Source organism: Cucurbita pepo, chromosome 15 (genome assembly GCF_057944985.1).
Source record: "Cucurbita pepo subsp. pepo isolate OVF chromosome 15, ASM5794498v1, whole genome shotgun sequence".
NCBI lineage: Eukaryota > Viridiplantae > Streptophyta > Magnoliopsida > Cucurbitales > Cucurbitaceae > Cucurbita > Cucurbita pepo.
In genome coordinates this window covers 10,703,477-10,719,917 of record NC_141812.1, presented here as the reverse complement: position 1 = coordinate 10,719,917, position 16,441 = coordinate 10,703,477, and the positions used below count along the sequence as shown (strand labels likewise).

General features: G+C 39.0%; 3 protein-coding genes across 7 annotated transcripts; all 3 read right to left on the bottom strand.

The window, feature by feature from the left end:
* Positions 1–1,134: 1,134 nt before the first annotated feature.
* HSK (homoserine kinase) lies at positions 1,135–2,648 on the bottom strand. The gene has a single exon (XM_023698753.2). The coding sequence runs from the start codon at positions 2,515–2,517 to the stop codon at positions 1,399–1,401; it is 1,119 nt and encodes a 372-aa protein (XP_023554521.1). The 5' UTR covers positions 2,518–2,648; the 3' UTR covers positions 1,135–1,398.
* A 2,271-nt stretch (positions 2,649–4,919) lies between these two features.
* LOC111811821 (small ribosomal subunit protein uS17) lies at positions 4,920–6,919 on the bottom strand. Its single transcript, XM_023698861.2, has 6 exons — positions 6,807–6,919; positions 6,683–6,723; positions 6,417–6,517; positions 5,436–5,580; positions 5,237–5,326; positions 4,920–5,120 (listed from the first exon to the last, which is right to left on the bottom strand). The coding sequence occupies exons 1-6, from the start codon at positions 6,816–6,818 to the stop codon at positions 5,030–5,032; spliced, it is 480 nt and encodes a 159-aa protein (XP_023554629.2). The 5' UTR covers positions 6,819–6,919; the 3' UTR covers positions 4,920–5,029.
* Positions 6,807–15,941, bottom strand: LOC111811645 (glutamate receptor 3.2). 5 transcript variants are annotated; one of them, XM_023698605.2, is made up of 8 exons: positions 15,796–15,940; positions 13,569–15,467; positions 11,168–12,498; positions 10,818–11,095; positions 9,625–9,656; positions 9,153–9,547; positions 7,480–7,909; positions 6,807–6,900 (listed from the first exon to the last, which is right to left on the bottom strand). In XM_023698605.2, the coding sequence occupies exons 2-7, from the start codon at positions 13,813–13,815 to the stop codon at positions 7,511–7,513; spliced, it is 2,682 nt and encodes an 893-aa protein (XP_023554373.2). In that variant the 5' UTR covers positions 13,816–15,467; positions 15,796–15,940; the 3' UTR covers positions 6,807–6,900; positions 7,480–7,510. The 5 variants fall into 5 exon arrangements, with proteins under 5 accessions (XP_023554373.2, XP_086974069.1, XP_023554374.2 ...); XM_087117943.1 differs by lacking the exon at positions 6,807–6,900 and having other exon boundaries at positions 7,332–7,909; positions 13,569–13,772; positions 15,285–15,467; XM_023698606.2 differs by lacking the exon at positions 6,807–6,900 and having other exon boundaries at positions 7,332–7,909; positions 13,569–13,772; positions 15,796–15,941.
* Between the last annotated feature and the right edge of the window lie 500 nt (positions 15,942–16,441).

The window sequence follows — 16,441 nt, the reverse complement described above, 5'->3', positions numbered from 1 at the left end:
TTGTGGAGATAATCTTCACTGTTCGAACTAGCTCAAAAATAGTCGGTAATGTAGTAATATCGTAAGAGAGGCAGAAAATGATAATAATATAATTAAGATTTTTAAAAACTAATAATTTAAAATTTACATTTACATTCAAGAGAACTTTTAAAAAATCTAAATTAAATAATTAAATATTTTATTTTCCAACTCATTAGTTATAAATTAAAAAAAAAAAAAAAAAGGAATTTCGCGTTTTAGTGGGAAAGAGAGAGAACAGATCCCGTTTGACTTGCGCTCACGTGTATGAGGCTCAAGAATGAAAATGGATCCAACTTTTACAACTTTATATTATTATTATTTTTCTTTTTTATTATTATTATTATTATTATTATTATTATTATTATTATTATTTTAATATTGCTTTGTGCTTGAATATTCAACCAATAGAATTTTTAAATAATATTTAATAATTTCTAAACTTTTGATATGATATTAGTAGATCTTAAAGTATATCAAATAATAAACTTTTTGATATTAGTAGATGTTAAAAGTATATAAAAAAAAAAGTTTATTTTAACCGAAGGTATTTTCTTACATAAAATTGTTTAATTAAACCAAACCGCTTATAAAGTAAAGTTAAAAGACCAAACCCGGCTCCTAAAGTAAAGTTAAAAGTCGAATGAAGATCGAATCAGAACGGTGTAAATTGATTTTTCTCATTCAGAGACAATGAATGAACCGTGAGAAATATACCTTGAATCATTTAAAAACGGGATCTCAAAATTTTAAAAATCAACTTAGTATTTACAAGTATCATATTTGGGTACCATTAAAACTAATTTTGAATGCTTAAAAGAAGTTTTGAGCTTCCATTGAAACCATTTCAAAACCAAAATGTAAAGCTAGAACATGAAACATATCTGAAATCACTTTTCTTTAAAAGCACTTGAAAACAGTGAAGTAAAGCTGTCCTTTTGAGCAAGAATTATTCTCCTTTAGTTAAAATGGCTAGCGCCAGTGGATTGTTTCATGTTTGTTGCCCAAGATTCTTGGACGAAGAACCGATATGAGAAGATGCTGAACAGAGACCATCCACGTTTTAAAAATCAGATGCTGATTCTGTTGATCATCAAGTATTGAAGCAACAAAAGGTAATCAAAAACCCATACGAAATAGTCTTTAAGGAACAGAAAATCAGCACAAGATTTGTTACAAACCATGCCTCTGCAACCAAAAAGAACCAACAAAAAAGCCATGAGAATTCCGCATAAACAGTAGGTTTCAGAGCTCATTTCCATGGCGGAATCATATCATGATTTATTAACCAGTCCTATAATGGAGCCAGAGTAAGCACTAGAATTAGAAGCAGCAGCAGCAGCAGCAGCAGCATCAAAGCATCATAAACAAATTCTCTGATTAAACTCTGTCTATGGGAGTGGATCCGATGAGCCTTGCACCAACTCGATCCAGTCTCTTTACAGATGCCACAGCTTTCAGATTCCCTTCCCTCATAAACGCCATAACCATACTTTCACCGATCTCCTTCCCCCTCTCCTTGTTGTCGGTCACTGCCACCGCCGTCGGCCCTGCTCCACTAATGGTGCATCCGAATGCCCCGGCTGCAATGGCTGCCTTCTTGACCCCACCCATCCCTGGAATCAACGGAACCCTCGTTGGCTCTACAATTTTGTCGGAGGACAATGCTTTGCCCAATCCTATCACGTCTCCCTGCAGCACAGCCGCTACCAACGCCCCTGCTTGGCTGCAATTCCAGACATGGTGCGGCATCCCAACTTCAGCTGGCAGAGCAGCACGCATTTTCTTCGTTGGAGCTTCGAATTCCGGGCTTACCAATACGAAGAACAGCTCCTTCTCAACCGGGAATTTCAGGCGGATCAATTCCAAGGGTTCGTAATTCCGGATCAGAATGAAACCGCCCATAATCGCAGGTGCGACATTGTCCGCATGGTATCCAGAAACTTTCTCTTCCGATTTCAGCCCTGCGAGAACCAAATCCTCGACTCCTAATTTTCCGCCGAACAATCCATTAACAGCAATCGCCGCAGCAGCGGCACTCGCTGCGCTCGATCCCAATCCACTCCCCAGCGGTAGACCTTTCTCAAGCGAAAGAGAAAGACCGACAGATCGAATCCCTAGCATTTTCATAACCTCAATGGCGGCGATGCCAGCGCAATTATACAGAGGGTTTTTACTGAGTTTATTAGGGTCATTGCCTGTAATATTAGCGATTGCGACCTCACCTGGACGAACATTGGAATCAACGCTGAGAGAGACGAAATCGCCCAAGCCATCAACGGCGCAGCCAAGGAAATCAAAGCCAGGGCCTAAATTAGCGACGGTTGCCGGAGCGAATGCCTTCACAGAGGCGAAGACTGGTGCAGGTTCAACGGCAGTAACGACGGTTCTGGATGGAAGAGACAAACTGCAACAGACGGCGACAGATTTAGGGTTATATGAAGGAACTTGAGGAACCGCAAACGACTTTAATGGAGGCTGAAAAGAGATCATCGCCATGGAAGCAAGTGAAACAGAGAAGGAGATTCAGATCGGAACCTGAAAATTTCTCAGGGATGAAAATTTTCAGCTTCAGAGGCTCAGCGCAGTCACGGAAGAGAGAGAACTTCAGAGATGAAACGAAGGTGGAGGACCTGAATCCTTATATAGGGGCAACCAAATGACCATTTGAGGCAGTTTTCTGAAAGAGAGAGGTTGAGAAAGGCGTTGAAATTCTGGGTAATTTAGTCCTTTCACTGGTAAGTTTTCTCGAAGAGAGAGATTGAGAGAGGTGTTGCAATGATGGGGGCAATTTGGTCATTTCCTTTCGACAGTACGATGCACACAATTCACCTAAATTGTATGTACTCTTTAAAAAAAAAATTAAAATAATAAAATATTTCAAAATCAATAATTTAATCCAAGCCCTAGTCAAAATGGAATCAGTGTGTATGTTGGACCCTTAAAGCCGACAATATTTGTTGGTGATAGACTGTTCTAAATAGTTCCTTTCGAACTCATTTATTAAAGAAATTTTTATAAAAAAATTATTCTAAAAGAGAAAATAAAAAATTAGAAGGGAAATATATATATATATAAAAAGCATAAAATAAAAATATATTAAAAAATGAAAAGGAAAAAGGTTAAATTAAAAAGAATATTAAAAAAAAAAAAAGAAGTGAGAAATCCTAGGTTATCCCTAGTATATGTACACAATCGTTACAGAGTCTTGACTCTAATTCTTCAAAATCTTATATCTTAAAACTAGATTAGTTTTTTATTTTTTTATTTTTTTATTTTTGACGAGTTACGTTTTCCATAATCGAAAGAACTCACAGTTCATCGTTGAGCATATGTAGATAAAGATATACAATTACGTCTTCACTAAACTCTGACACGTTTTTCATCTATCCAATAGGTTGAGGTCAAAAAGAAGATCGGTCATTTTTCAATAAGTCAATACAATAAAGTAAAAATGTTGAAGAAAAAGATGGAACATTTTCTACATTTTTTATAAGATTAAAATTAGAGTTTGATTAGGCATTAGGGGTCGATAAACACCCAAACCTTAATCTAGATGCCTAAATCTAGGCCAAAATGACTAAGGCCAAGATGACTCAAATACCATCCATGCATGCCTCAAACATGCCCCTACCTTAGAGAAGAAGAAGTGGGCGTGGGATGGCTTAGTATTTATGGCAGTAAATGAAGAGCATAACCCAAAAAATGGTTTAGATCTAACAGGTTTGGATTGGTCAATCTAGCTCACTAATTCGAAGCAAGCATCTAAAGTGCAATCCTGACACACTATACCACAACTTCATGAAGTTTAGTTAAATTAAGTACAATGCTGACACACTATACCACAACTTCCCGAAGTTTAGTTAAGTTAAGTAACTAGATTTCCATAAATGAGTTACAAAATAAAGCCCACTTGATGATCACTCTCACTTATGGAGCACACCTCGGAAGAAAAAAGTTCAACACACGAAATCACCCTACGAGGTAGAAGACAAAGAAAAAGCATAATACTCGAGGTTTATATCCCTGTCAAGCTCATGAAAACTCCAACTTAATCTTATGAATGAATTTAGCTAAGATGGTATTATAATTTAGAGAATATTCAAACACTTGAGAAGTTTGACTGGAATTTATTTGGGTATTGGATTTGGGGATCTAATTTTATGTTTTACAGTAAAGCAAAATAAAGAGTTGTCAAGTTATTCTTGGAATCAAAGATTTGAGACTTTTCCCTCTTTTCCCTATTCCCAAGACAGACAAACCAGGGTTTACTATTCTCATGTTCTTCCAGGAATCCAACTCATGTTCTTACAAAATGCTAAACAACCTTGCATCCATGGTTTGTTTTGAAACCTATAAAGATTCGAAACAATATTACTACTTTGAAAGAATCAAAAGATTCTTAAAACAAAAGACAAAAGTTCAAATTAGTGTCTAGGATTTCTAACTTAGTTTCAAATTAGTCCCTAAGATTTAAGGGTTCGCAGCCACATGCAACACATATGAGCCACACATGACATAAAAAAAGATGCCAAAAAGAGGCCTCCTTACCTTGTTTACTAGAGACAAGCCAACCTCAGAAAGATGCCAAAAAGAGGCCTCATTTAATGGGGTAATGCCAACAGAGTGGTGGGGGCCCTGACATTGCAAAATGGTCTCTAATGGAAAGCAAAAGAGGATAAGTTAATGTACAAAAAGCTAGATCCATTATCTAAATCAAGACCGACCCTCACGGAGCCTTTTCAATGAACTAAGAAGCCGCTTAACTCTTTTAATCAATAATAATTCATCAATCAAGGGGCGTTTTCAATTGAAACATGAACAATCTAACATTAATCCTTGAGATTACCCACCTAAATTTACCAGAAATCAAAACAAATAGAACACAATAAAACAGTCCATACTCGAATCAAAATTCAGATTATAAGTCTTCAAAACTCTGTCGAATTAAATATGGCATACAACTCTAAACAGTTGCTGTTTTTGTATCAAAAGAGGAAGCCTACGTTATTTAAATCCCTGCAAAAGCCTTCTTCCCACTACTTGAGGATCCAGCAGGAATGACCTTCAACACATTGAACCTAACTGTCTTCGACAATGGCCTGAAATTCATTCAAACCCCGTAAATGTGAAACAAGTCTTGGAAAAAAAAAAAAAAACAGAATAAAAGATATAATAACAGCAATCAATGGAAAGAATTCTTCATATCTTAATGTACCTGCATTGGCCGATAATAACGTGATCTCCCTCCTTCACACGAAAGCAAGGAGATATGTGGGCAGGAATGTTGGAGTGCCTTTTCTCATACCTGAAGGAGAAAGAAGAAACACAATATGTCAAAACCACGAAAAGAAAAATCAGATGGCGGTGGCAGTGGTGCCAACTGTGTGTGGGTAGAGTGGAGTTCAGTAAAGCACCTCTGATACTTCTTAACATAGTGTAGATAGTTCCTCCTGACAATAATGGTCCTGACCATTTTAGCACTATGACATGTTCCAGCTAAAATACGTCCCCTGATAGAGACAGTTCCGGTAAAGGGGCATTTCTTATCAATATATGTTCCTGCATGAATGTAACAGAATTGGAATAATCAGTAAGTAAATAGCATTCTCATATTCAGCAACAATTCAAAAGAACATAATAGCAAGATATGCCTAAATAGGGTCTTAAAAACTTAGAGATAAGGATGCATACAATACATAGGGTAAATGAGGATGCAATATTGCAAAGAAATTCCCCTTCACGGGATGCATTCTTATTTGCAGCAACAATTCACAGAACATGAGAGCAAGATACGCCTAAACATTGGGCCTTAATAAGAATGAATACAGTACATAGGGTAAGTGAGGATGCCAAGCCTAGAATGGGGATACGGCATTAGCATCCTAATATTCAATCATGAATCTCTCGATAAACGCAATGCTGTGACAATTTTTCTTAATCATACATAATTGATTGGAGAGAATGAATACAGTACATAGGCAATTTTCCTTAATATTTTGGACTACCTCAACCATCCATCTAGTAGATACTGTTGTATAAAGGCAGAAACATACACCTATTCTAAACAAAAGATAATAAAATCCTCAACACAACTATCCCTTCAGCTCATTACGTTTTTTCAATATTTTTTTTCATCAGAATTGTATCCTCTCAGCATTCGAACAAATGGCAATTCAATAGAGAATACAATCAATGAAGCTCTATACAAGGTTAAAAATGATCGAAGTACAAGGTTTTTTATTGTGGATAAAAGTACAACGGGAAGGTTCAGAGCAAACAATGAGTCTGGCTTCCAGTGTATGATACTCGAGCAAAGTCGAAAGACAAAAAGACTAAAAACGTTCATATTAGCAAGCCAACAAACACAAGGTGAACAGAGTTGTGAAAAACAGAACCTTCAACGGCTTCCCTTGGCGTCTTGAATCCTAATCCAATACTCTTCCAGAAACGGTTCCCGCCCTTTCCAGGTCTCTTCCCCTTCCCGCCCTTTTTAGAGCTATTTTGAAAAAATGAAAGAGATTAATAATTAGAACAACACAAATCATAAAAACAAAATCAAATCGGGATATAAAAGCAAAACAGAACAACAATTCAAAAAATAAGAACACAAACGCATGTCATTCAAAAACTGAACAAAAAACAAAAAATTCAATTCGTTTACCAGAGAAAAACCTTGGGTTGCTTCAAAAACGCCTTCTCGGTCTGCGGAAAAAAGATAAAGAGTACAGAGATGTTAAAGTCACTGAAATGAAAAAGGAAATGAATGTCGCCAATTCAATAGAAACCTGCTCCGCCATGATTAGGGCTTCCGAAGAGATCAAGCGTTCTGGTTCGCTCGGGCGGCCGAAGGAGCAGAGTTCGATTACAGAAACCCTAAACCTGCTTCAGAGAGTTATAGAGCAGACGACAATAGACGGGCTTTACAGGAGAATTGGGCTTACCATATGAAAATGGGCCAAAATTTTCTTTTGAAGTTTTAATAAAGATATACACTCCATAAATCTTAAATTTAGTCTTTTAAAATAATTTATTTTTAAATTTGGTATAAAAAGTTAGTTTTGTTCATGAACAGCTTGATAAACTGCATCAAAATTAAGTGCGATTTTCAAGAAAATCTTCAAGATTGAGAAAATCATAGCTGTTCTTAACATGATTTTGGGAACCTACTCGCCAATCCAACTAGCTCGGACTCTAATTCTTCCATTTTTATTCCTTAACAAGCGGATATAGATGATGAGACCAGAAATTGTGTACAATTCATAGATATACTAACAAGAAAATGCATACGAAAATAAGAACGAGCCATTAAGTGTAGAAATTTCTTTCGATAGTGAATTTGATCAATGCAGGCACGATTTGATCATTTATATAAAATAGCATTATTTATGCATAAAATTTGCTTATTTCAATAAATGAAAAAAAAAAAAAGAAAAAAAAAAGATGCATCTCGACTCTTACATACGATGGCGCGATCTGAATTTGCAAAGCACTAATTCTCTCCGCGTTCACTCGAGAGTGTATCTTCGATCTTTCTCTTCGATAAGCCTCCTCTCTTTGCATCTGCAAACGATAAGAATTTGCGCAGACGCGTAGGGTTGGAAACGCGATTGCTCGAAGCTTCTGGATCTTGCTTCAAATGGCGGTTGAATTGGCACATCGTCAAGAAGAAATGCAGGAAAAGTGCGAAGAGACATACGCCGGCACAAATGGAGAAGAGTCCAATGAAACTCTGCAAGTGAAGTTGTTCTTGATCGAGATTGGAATCTCCAGAACTGCAAGACTTTCTTGAGAACCACTGATCGTGAATCTTTTGAAGACCGCCATTCTCAGATAGAGTGAGTATGGCCGTCGACAAGTCTCCCGCCAATGGAGAGTCTCGCGGAAATGCCTAACAAAAATGCAAAATATAAAGCCATTTTTTTAAATTTATATATAATAAGAATTTATTATACCATTTTTAAATATCTGGATCTTATTAGACGCAAAATTTAAAATATAAAATTTAATAAATAAAGTTACTAACGGGTGAGAATTCAAAACTCGAAATTAGTCCAAATACACATTTTGTTATGAGAAACTATGACTCGGGTAATTATTATTAACACTTACAATTTTATATTGATCAATATCTAGACCAGTTTACGCACATCTGAACTATTCTTATCGAATCACTGGTACACTAGTTTACGCACATCTAAACCAGTTTTCGTCGTGAAAACCACCCGAGCTACAACATTTGATTGCAAGGTAATTCGTCGGATATTGAATCACTGGCTACCATAACTTGAACTCATTTGTTTTCGGGTGTGTCGACAATGGACCACGTTGTTTTGGTTTTACTTCCATGTTTTCTTAGCTGAAAAATGACCACTTTAATGCTGAAAAAAAAACATCTTGTCTTGTTCAAGTGGCTTCTCTCCGAGCCGAGTATGTATTCATCATATCCGTTTCCTTATCTCAAATAACCTAAATGTAACGGCTTTTAGCAAATATTGTCTTTTTTGGACTTTTCTTTTCGGGTTTCCCTTGAGGTTTTTAAAACGCGTTTGTTAGGGAGAAGTCACAATCCACCCCCTTCGAGACCCAGCATCCTCGATGGCATTTGTTCTCTTATACAATCAATGTGGGGTCCCTCAATCCACCCCCTTCGAGACTCAGTGTCCTCGCTGGCACACCGCTTGGTGTCCACCCCCTTCAGGGTTCAGTCTCATCACTGACACATCGCTCAGTGTCTAGTTCTAATGCTATTTGTAACGGCCAAACCCACTGCTAGCAAATATTGCCCTCTTTGGGCTTTTCCTTTCGGGGTTCCTCTCAAGGTTTTTAAAACGTCTCCTAGGGAGAGGTTTCCACACCTTTATAAAAAATGTTTTGTTCTCCTCTCCAACCGATGTCTCAGATGGAGGTGGATTGTGCATTCTTTATGAGGGTATAGAAACCTCTCCCTACCAGACGCGTTTTAAAAACTTTGAGGAAAACCTCGAAAGAAAAAGCTCAAAGAGAATAATATCTGCTAGCGGTGGGCTTGAGATGTTACACTAAATGATTTATAACTGAGAAAACTTTAGTAAAACAGTATTTGTAAACGCAAGGAGATGAAAACTTGAGAGTTATGTCTGAGATATACTTACAAATCCCCATCCACTTTTGGTGAACTGTTGGCCTTTTGTCGAATAATCGCAGTACTCGGCGAGAAAAACATCGATGTATGGCTGCTCGTCAACGATAGCGCCCACCGTGCCGTTCTTGAGAGCAGCAGCATACTCTTTTGGGGATCCAAGAGCAATGAGCCTTGACTTGTGGACGTTAAGTTCCTCACTTAAATAACTTTCAGCAAACGAACCAACTTGGAATCCTATACGGACATTGGTAGATATCAATGAATCAATTCCTGTGATAGGTGAGGTTGCTAGCTGTACCGTGAATATCGACGTTAGACTAGCGGTGTAGCTCGAGTTTATAATTAGAACCACAAAAAGCCATATGACAAGCACGAAACGACCGGGCGTGCTCATGACGTTTTCTCCTGAAAATGAGAATATCAAAGACTGAGGAGAAGTTTGGTTTCAAACCGTTGTTCAAATCTCGAAATGAAAGACTTACTTTGTGCAAAAAACATAGTAGAGAAGCCAAACCTGCATGACAATATAAGAAACACTGAGATGAGGATGGATACCAAGATTGAAGAACAAGCAATACATTGCCTTGTCTAAATCGATATGGAGAGATGAAATTTCGACACGCTCGAGCGATTTTTAGCTAAAAGAACCGAGTTTCCTTTCGTTTTTTCTCAAATCCATCTCGTTTATGGTATTGGATCGGTTTATCTTTGTAGCTAATCAAACAAACATACGAACAAGAAGAAACTTTCATAAGAATGCCCGTTGCTCTTGGAGTGTTCATATGACACAATAATGGTGAATGCATAAAACCCTAGTTTTCGGGTTCTAAAAAATGAAGGGTTTAAGTTGATGTCAATCATAGAGTTAACGTGTGAGATCCCACATCAGTTGGGGAGGAGAGCGAAACATTCTTTATAAGGGTGTGGAAACCTTTCCCTAGCGGACTCGTTTTAAAAACCTTAAGGGGAAGCCTGAAAGGGAAAGCCCAAAGATGACACTATTTGCTAGCGGTGGGCTTGAGCCGTTACAAATGGTATCAAAGCCAGATACTAGGCAATGTGCCAGCGAGGAGACTAAGCCGCGAAAGGGATGGACACGAGGCAGTGTGCCAGCAAGGAGGCCTCAAAGGGGGGTAGATTGTGAGATCCCACATCGGTTGGAGAGGAGAACGAAACACCCTTTATAAGGGTGTGAAAACCTCTTCCTAACAAACGCGTTTTGAAAATTCAAGGGTAAGTCCGAAAGGGAAAGCCCAAAGAGGACAATATCTACCAGCGGTGGGCTTGGACCGTTACAAATGGTATCAGAGTCAGACACTAGGTGATGTGTCAGTGAGGAGGCTAAGCTCCGAAGGAGGTGGACACGAGGCAGTGTGCCAGTAAGGACACTGGGCCTCAAAGGGGGAGGGGTCCTACATCGATTGGAGAAGGGAACGAAGTGCCAACGAGGACGCTGGGCGCTGAAGGGAGGTGGATTTTGGGATCCCACATCGGTTGGAGAGGAGAACGAACAAAACATTCTTTATAAGGATGTGGAAACCTCTCCCTAACAGACGCCTTTTAAAAACCTTCGGTGAAAGTTCAAAGAGAACAATATATGCATGAACATCTCATAGATCACAAAACAACCATAGATCTATATAATACTCATTCTTTGTTTAGATCGAGAGCTCACCAGAGGATCGTGACGAATTGCTTCCTAGGATGTCCTTGGAATTCGTCGTTATCTCGACGTTCCAAAATCCACACGACTAATCCAATGAGAAGGAAAAAGGCTGCCGAGACAATCCACAACATTGGTGTGAACGGTCGAAGGAACGCCAAGGGACTCGAGTTCAAATTCTTCACAGGGGCCAACACTATTAGCCCCGACTCGATATAAGGTTGCGTAAAATCGACAATCTTGGTACGACTCGTCACAATTGCAATATCACCAACAGCAGCATCAAATTCCTACAAAACCAATCTCCCACATTTAGTCATTACAAAACAAGAAGCCAAAATGCATCTTAAAAACATACTTACTTTCAATGCAACATTATTAACAAGCTCAAAGTAGCTAGGATTCTCCTTGCCATCTCCAAACAAAACAAACTCATAATTAACAGCATATGGAAGCAACTCGACCGCAGCAACGAACACGTCAATGCAGTATCCTTTAATCGTTTCGTTACCACTTCCGGGCGTCACAAACTCCTGATAACTAACTCGGCGTGGAACGCCAATTCTTAACCGTCTTCCATCGAGTGGAAGAACCCAACCACGAGGCTTTGTTGTCAATCCCCCAGGCCACACCGTGGTGCCTAACTGTTCGGTACGATTGACTGCTTTTCCATACAGCGTTTCGGGCGCCACGACAGATAGCCCCGAATGGTTCGACCAATATCCAATCCTCTTCATACCAGATTTCACAACATTCAAGATATCATATGAGGGATGTAAAGGGTATCTATCTTGAAACTGAATAGGCCCTGTCAGGCCAATCATACTGATATTCAATAGATTGTTAAGCAGCTCATTTCCCTCATTAAACACTCCTAGTGAACTAAAATCCAAGCTCTCTCCACTAAGACTACCAGCATGTGTATATTTGGAGAAAGAAATGGTACCATTTTGATCAAATAACTCTTTCAATCCTCTTGCAATCATCCAAACAGTATCATATGCATATAGGCCATAAGTATTCAACCCAATCGAGCCATTACTCAGCTCGTTCCAATGAGATATAAACGATTGCTTCCTTTTCGACTCGGGTGTATGTAGCCGAAGCGTAAGAACGCCTTGTATGGAGTTAGCCATTTTCAAGGGAAGAGGTGAAGTAGAATCTATAACTGTTGATAGCCAACTAGAGGTTATCCAAACATATCCAGCCTCCATCATTCCAAGGCTTTTAGCCATTTCGAAAACCAAGAAACCTGTTTTCGAGAACGTATATAATACGATAACTCGAGATTCCATCATTTTAATCTTTACGAGCGCGTTGTGAACTTGAGTTCTTGTGGCTGTTGGGTAAGGGGGAAGTGCTACTTTAGAGGGTATTTTCAAGCCTTTTTCTTCGATTTTGTCGCCTAATGCGATCATACTGTTTCGACATTGATCATCGTCGGTGAAAAGCACGACGACGTCGTGCCAACTGTAATAACTAATCATATCTGCTATTGCTGTCATCTGGAATTGATCATTTGGAGCTGTTTGAATGAAGTATGGATATTGCAAAGTTGAAAGTGTTGGATCCAATGCTGTAAATGATAGTAATGGGACATGGAGTTCATTTGAAAGATGTGAGAGTATATGTCCCATAGTAGCATCTTGTGGACCAAGGATAGCAACCGTGTCAGATACCATGTACTTTATTGCTGTCATCACAAAAGTTTCAATATTAGCTTCTGATTCAGATATTCATATAGGCAAGATACAAACTTCTAGCACCTTATTTTGGTACTTGTACTTTTCAAAATGGACTATAAATTCTGTGAGGTCCCACATTGATTCGGGAGGAGAACGAAACCGTCTTTATAAGGGTGTGAAAACCTTCCCCTAGTAGACATGTTTTAAAACCTTGAGGGGTTAAAGCTCGGAAGGAAAAGTACAAAGAGGACAATATCTGCTAGCAGTGGGCTTGGGCTGTTACAAATGGTATTAGAGCTAGACACTGGGATGTGCCAACAAGGACGCTAGGTCCTGAAAGGGGGTGGTTTGGGGGTTTCACATCAATTGGAGAAAGGAACGAGTGTCAGCGATGACGTTGGGCCCTAAAGAGGGGTGGATTGTGAGATCTCACATTGGTTGGGGAGGAGAACGAAATATTTTTTATAAGAGTGTGAGAATCTCCCCCTAGCAGACGCGTTTTAAAACCTTAAGGGAAAGCCCGGAAGGAAAAGCCTAACGAGGACAATATTTGCTAGTGGTGGGTTTGGGCTGTTACAAATGGTATCAAAGCCAGACACCGGGTGATGTGCTAACTTGGAGGCTAAGCCCCAAAAGGTGAGTGGACACGAGGCGGTGTGTCAGTAAGGACGCTAGACCCCGAAAGGGGGTAGATTGGGGAGTCCCACATTGATTGGAGAAGGGAACAAGTGTCAGCGAGGACGTTGGGCCCTGAAGAGGGGTGGATCGTGAGATCCCACATTGGTTGGGGAGGAGAACGAAGCATTCTTTATAAGGGCGTGGAAACCTCTCCTTAGAATACTCATTTTAAAAACCTTGAGAGGAAGCCTAAAGAGGACAATATCTGCTAGTGGTGGCTTGGGCTGTTACAAATTCTATGAAGAGACAAGAGAGAAAACAAAGGGGCTAGGGACGAAAACGAACACTTCACAACGACTAGGACTAACGCTAAAATAGACCGAAGCTGAAAGTACAAAGATCAAAATAGTCGAGTCCACCGACAAAAGAGAAGAATCGGCCTTCGTGGGCCGAGGCGTACCTCCTGTGATACCAAGAAATCCACTGTAATTTGCATCATGTATGGATATAGATAGCTTTCTTCCACCAAGAACACTTGGATCAGAGTTCACATCTTTCTCAGCAGCCTCAATGGCAATCTTGGACACTTTTCCATTAACAGAACGAAGTGAAAATATAGCTCCAACTTTCACTACTTCAGTTCTTGAGGCCCCTTCGGAAATTCCTAGAATACAAAGAAGTAATGAAAGCAACCAAACCATATTCATAGAGATTAAGCTGAAAAATGAGCTTTGTTTGATAGAATATCACAACAAAATCGTTCTTGGGGCGACGACGACGACGACGACGACTCGTTCAAACGTAACAAATCAATAAAGAACAGCATGCTAGAACAGTAAGCAGCAACAAAATCCAAAAAGAAAAACACAAGGAAAGGGACCAACACAAATGGTACTAGAATGTCAGAAAAAACCAAACATCAAGCTCTCCGGCAACAAGAGGACAAAATACCTTGTTTTCAAATTCAGAAAAACACAAATAAAAAGAAGTTCAAACTTAGCTGTTAAGTTAAAGGAGATTGAAGTTGGAGGAGTAATGAAGATCCCACAATAAAGCAAATACAAGAAGTAGTAGCCAAGAATGCTATTAGCCAAAAAACAGAGAAGCCAATGCTTTGTGCTTTTGATATCAAGAAGCATAAGCTTTGTTCTTTTAAGAACAAGAAGCATATATTGAGCAATAAATGTGTTCATAAGGGCTTGAGATGTCTACAAAAAGGCTTCAAACTCTACGCACAAGGTAGCTATTGAAATTCTTGTTATATCCAAAAGCTAAACTTTTAGCGACGGTTTTTCTTTAAGTAAGAGATTGGTCATCGCTCAAAGGCAGTCGTTTATGCCCTTATGCAATAAAGAAAGCAAGTGAGGTGGCCTCTGCATGCCGAGGCCTTAGTCGACCACTACTAAATAAAGAGAATCGTCGATCGAAACTGGTACACGTCGAGCGACAAAAACAAGCAGGAGTTAAAAGTACAATTGTGGATATAATACAAAGTGTTGGGTCTTCACCGTATAAGTTTAAATAAAAAGTTATAGAAAACAAGAAGCATATGAACAAATGCTAAAAAGGCTAAAAATTAGTTGAAAGCAAGAAGCTTAAAGGTGAAGGCCAGTGGCCACCAAGCTTTGTGATGGCGCTTTCCAATATAATATATCATACTGTACTTTATCGTTGTTGTCCTCTTTAGATTTTTTCTTTTAGACTTTTCATCAAGGTTTTTAAAACGCGTCTGCTAGGGAGAGGTTTCTAAACCCTTATAACGTTCTCATCCTCAACCGATGTGGGATCTCACAATTCACCCCCATTCGGGGCCTAGCATCCTCAGTAGCACTTGTTCCCTTCTCCTATCGACGTGGGACCCCCCAATCCACCCCCTTCAGGGCCTAGCATCCTTGCTAGCACACCACCTCATGTCCACCCCCCTTCAGGGTTCAACCTCTTCGCTGGCATATCGCCCGGTGTCGGGCTCTGATACCATTTATAATGGCCTAAGCCTACCGCTAAGAGATACTGTCCTCTTTGAACTTTACCTTTCGGATTTCCCCTCAAGGTTTTTAAAACACATATGCTAGGGAGAGGTTTCCACACCTTTATAAAGAATGTTTCATTCTCCTCCCCGATCGATGTGTGATCCCACAATCTAAATCACTTTAAAACTTTGGATAGAAATCGAGACCTTAAATGGTGTTATAATGGTGTGATGATCAGTTAACCAAAACATAATTTGGTAAGTTGAGAATCCACTAAGTCCTTGCAGATGAATAACCCAAGTAGGAAATCTCTTCATTCTGCCATATCCAATCCCGAAGGTCCCAACAGGATTTGTCAGCTCCACTGAAGCAATGGTGACCAGCAAAACCTAGGATTCAAAGACAATTGATTTTCTCTTTGTTTCTTACACGAGGGGAAAAGAACAAGAACGACAAGAACACAAAAAAAAAAACAGAACATGGGTGTCTTTTCAAACAGGTCGTAGGAATATTCTGAGAGAAACAATCCCATTTTCGGACCTTTCTTCTGAAAGGGATGGAAGGAACTGGAAAAAACATTCCCATTTTCTGTCGTTTCTCTTTGAAGTTCATAGGGAAAAAGGACACGTGAATTCTAAGAACAACGATGGAAAAGGGAAGTGGGTGTGTGGAGTATAATAGAAATGAGAATAGGAATGGGAATGTGGAAAAGAATACCTCTTTTCTCTTCCATGGCCGGCAATATTGGAATCCAATTCAAAGTCTGTACATATTCTCAATGTCCACCATTTCCACACCTTTTCCTTTTTAGATCACCAATTATGTAAGAGAATTTGGAGCTTTCACTCCAAACAAGTCTTTAAACTATAACTTTCATGGTACTCCTTATACTTAACTTACTTGAAACACTTAGCTCGAGCGGCCGTCGAACGAGTAGTTAGTGGTCAATAGCGTCCTCACCCTTTATAATGATAGGTGCTGGTGCGCTCCAATTGGTTTGATTGATTGAGTAGTAGAATCAGGGGGTGAGTTCAAAATTTTGGTCTTGCATCGACCATCTAGTTGACCCCTCTCTATCGAAAGAAATGTTCTTTCGATTTTCGAGTAGTATGTGAGTAATTTTTATACTTTATATATTTGTGAAAGTAATAATTTAATCTCTGAATATTTAATTGTAACGATTTAGTTTAAATTGACATGTAATTTTAATGAAATCTTTCACGTTGAGAAAAGTATATATTATTCATTAAAGTTGAGTTACAAATCTCATTTTATTGAATAAAAATTACCTTCAAATTAACAAACTTAAACTAACAAGTATGGGTTTAAAGGGTTTACTAGAAGTATAAACTAAATCTAACCC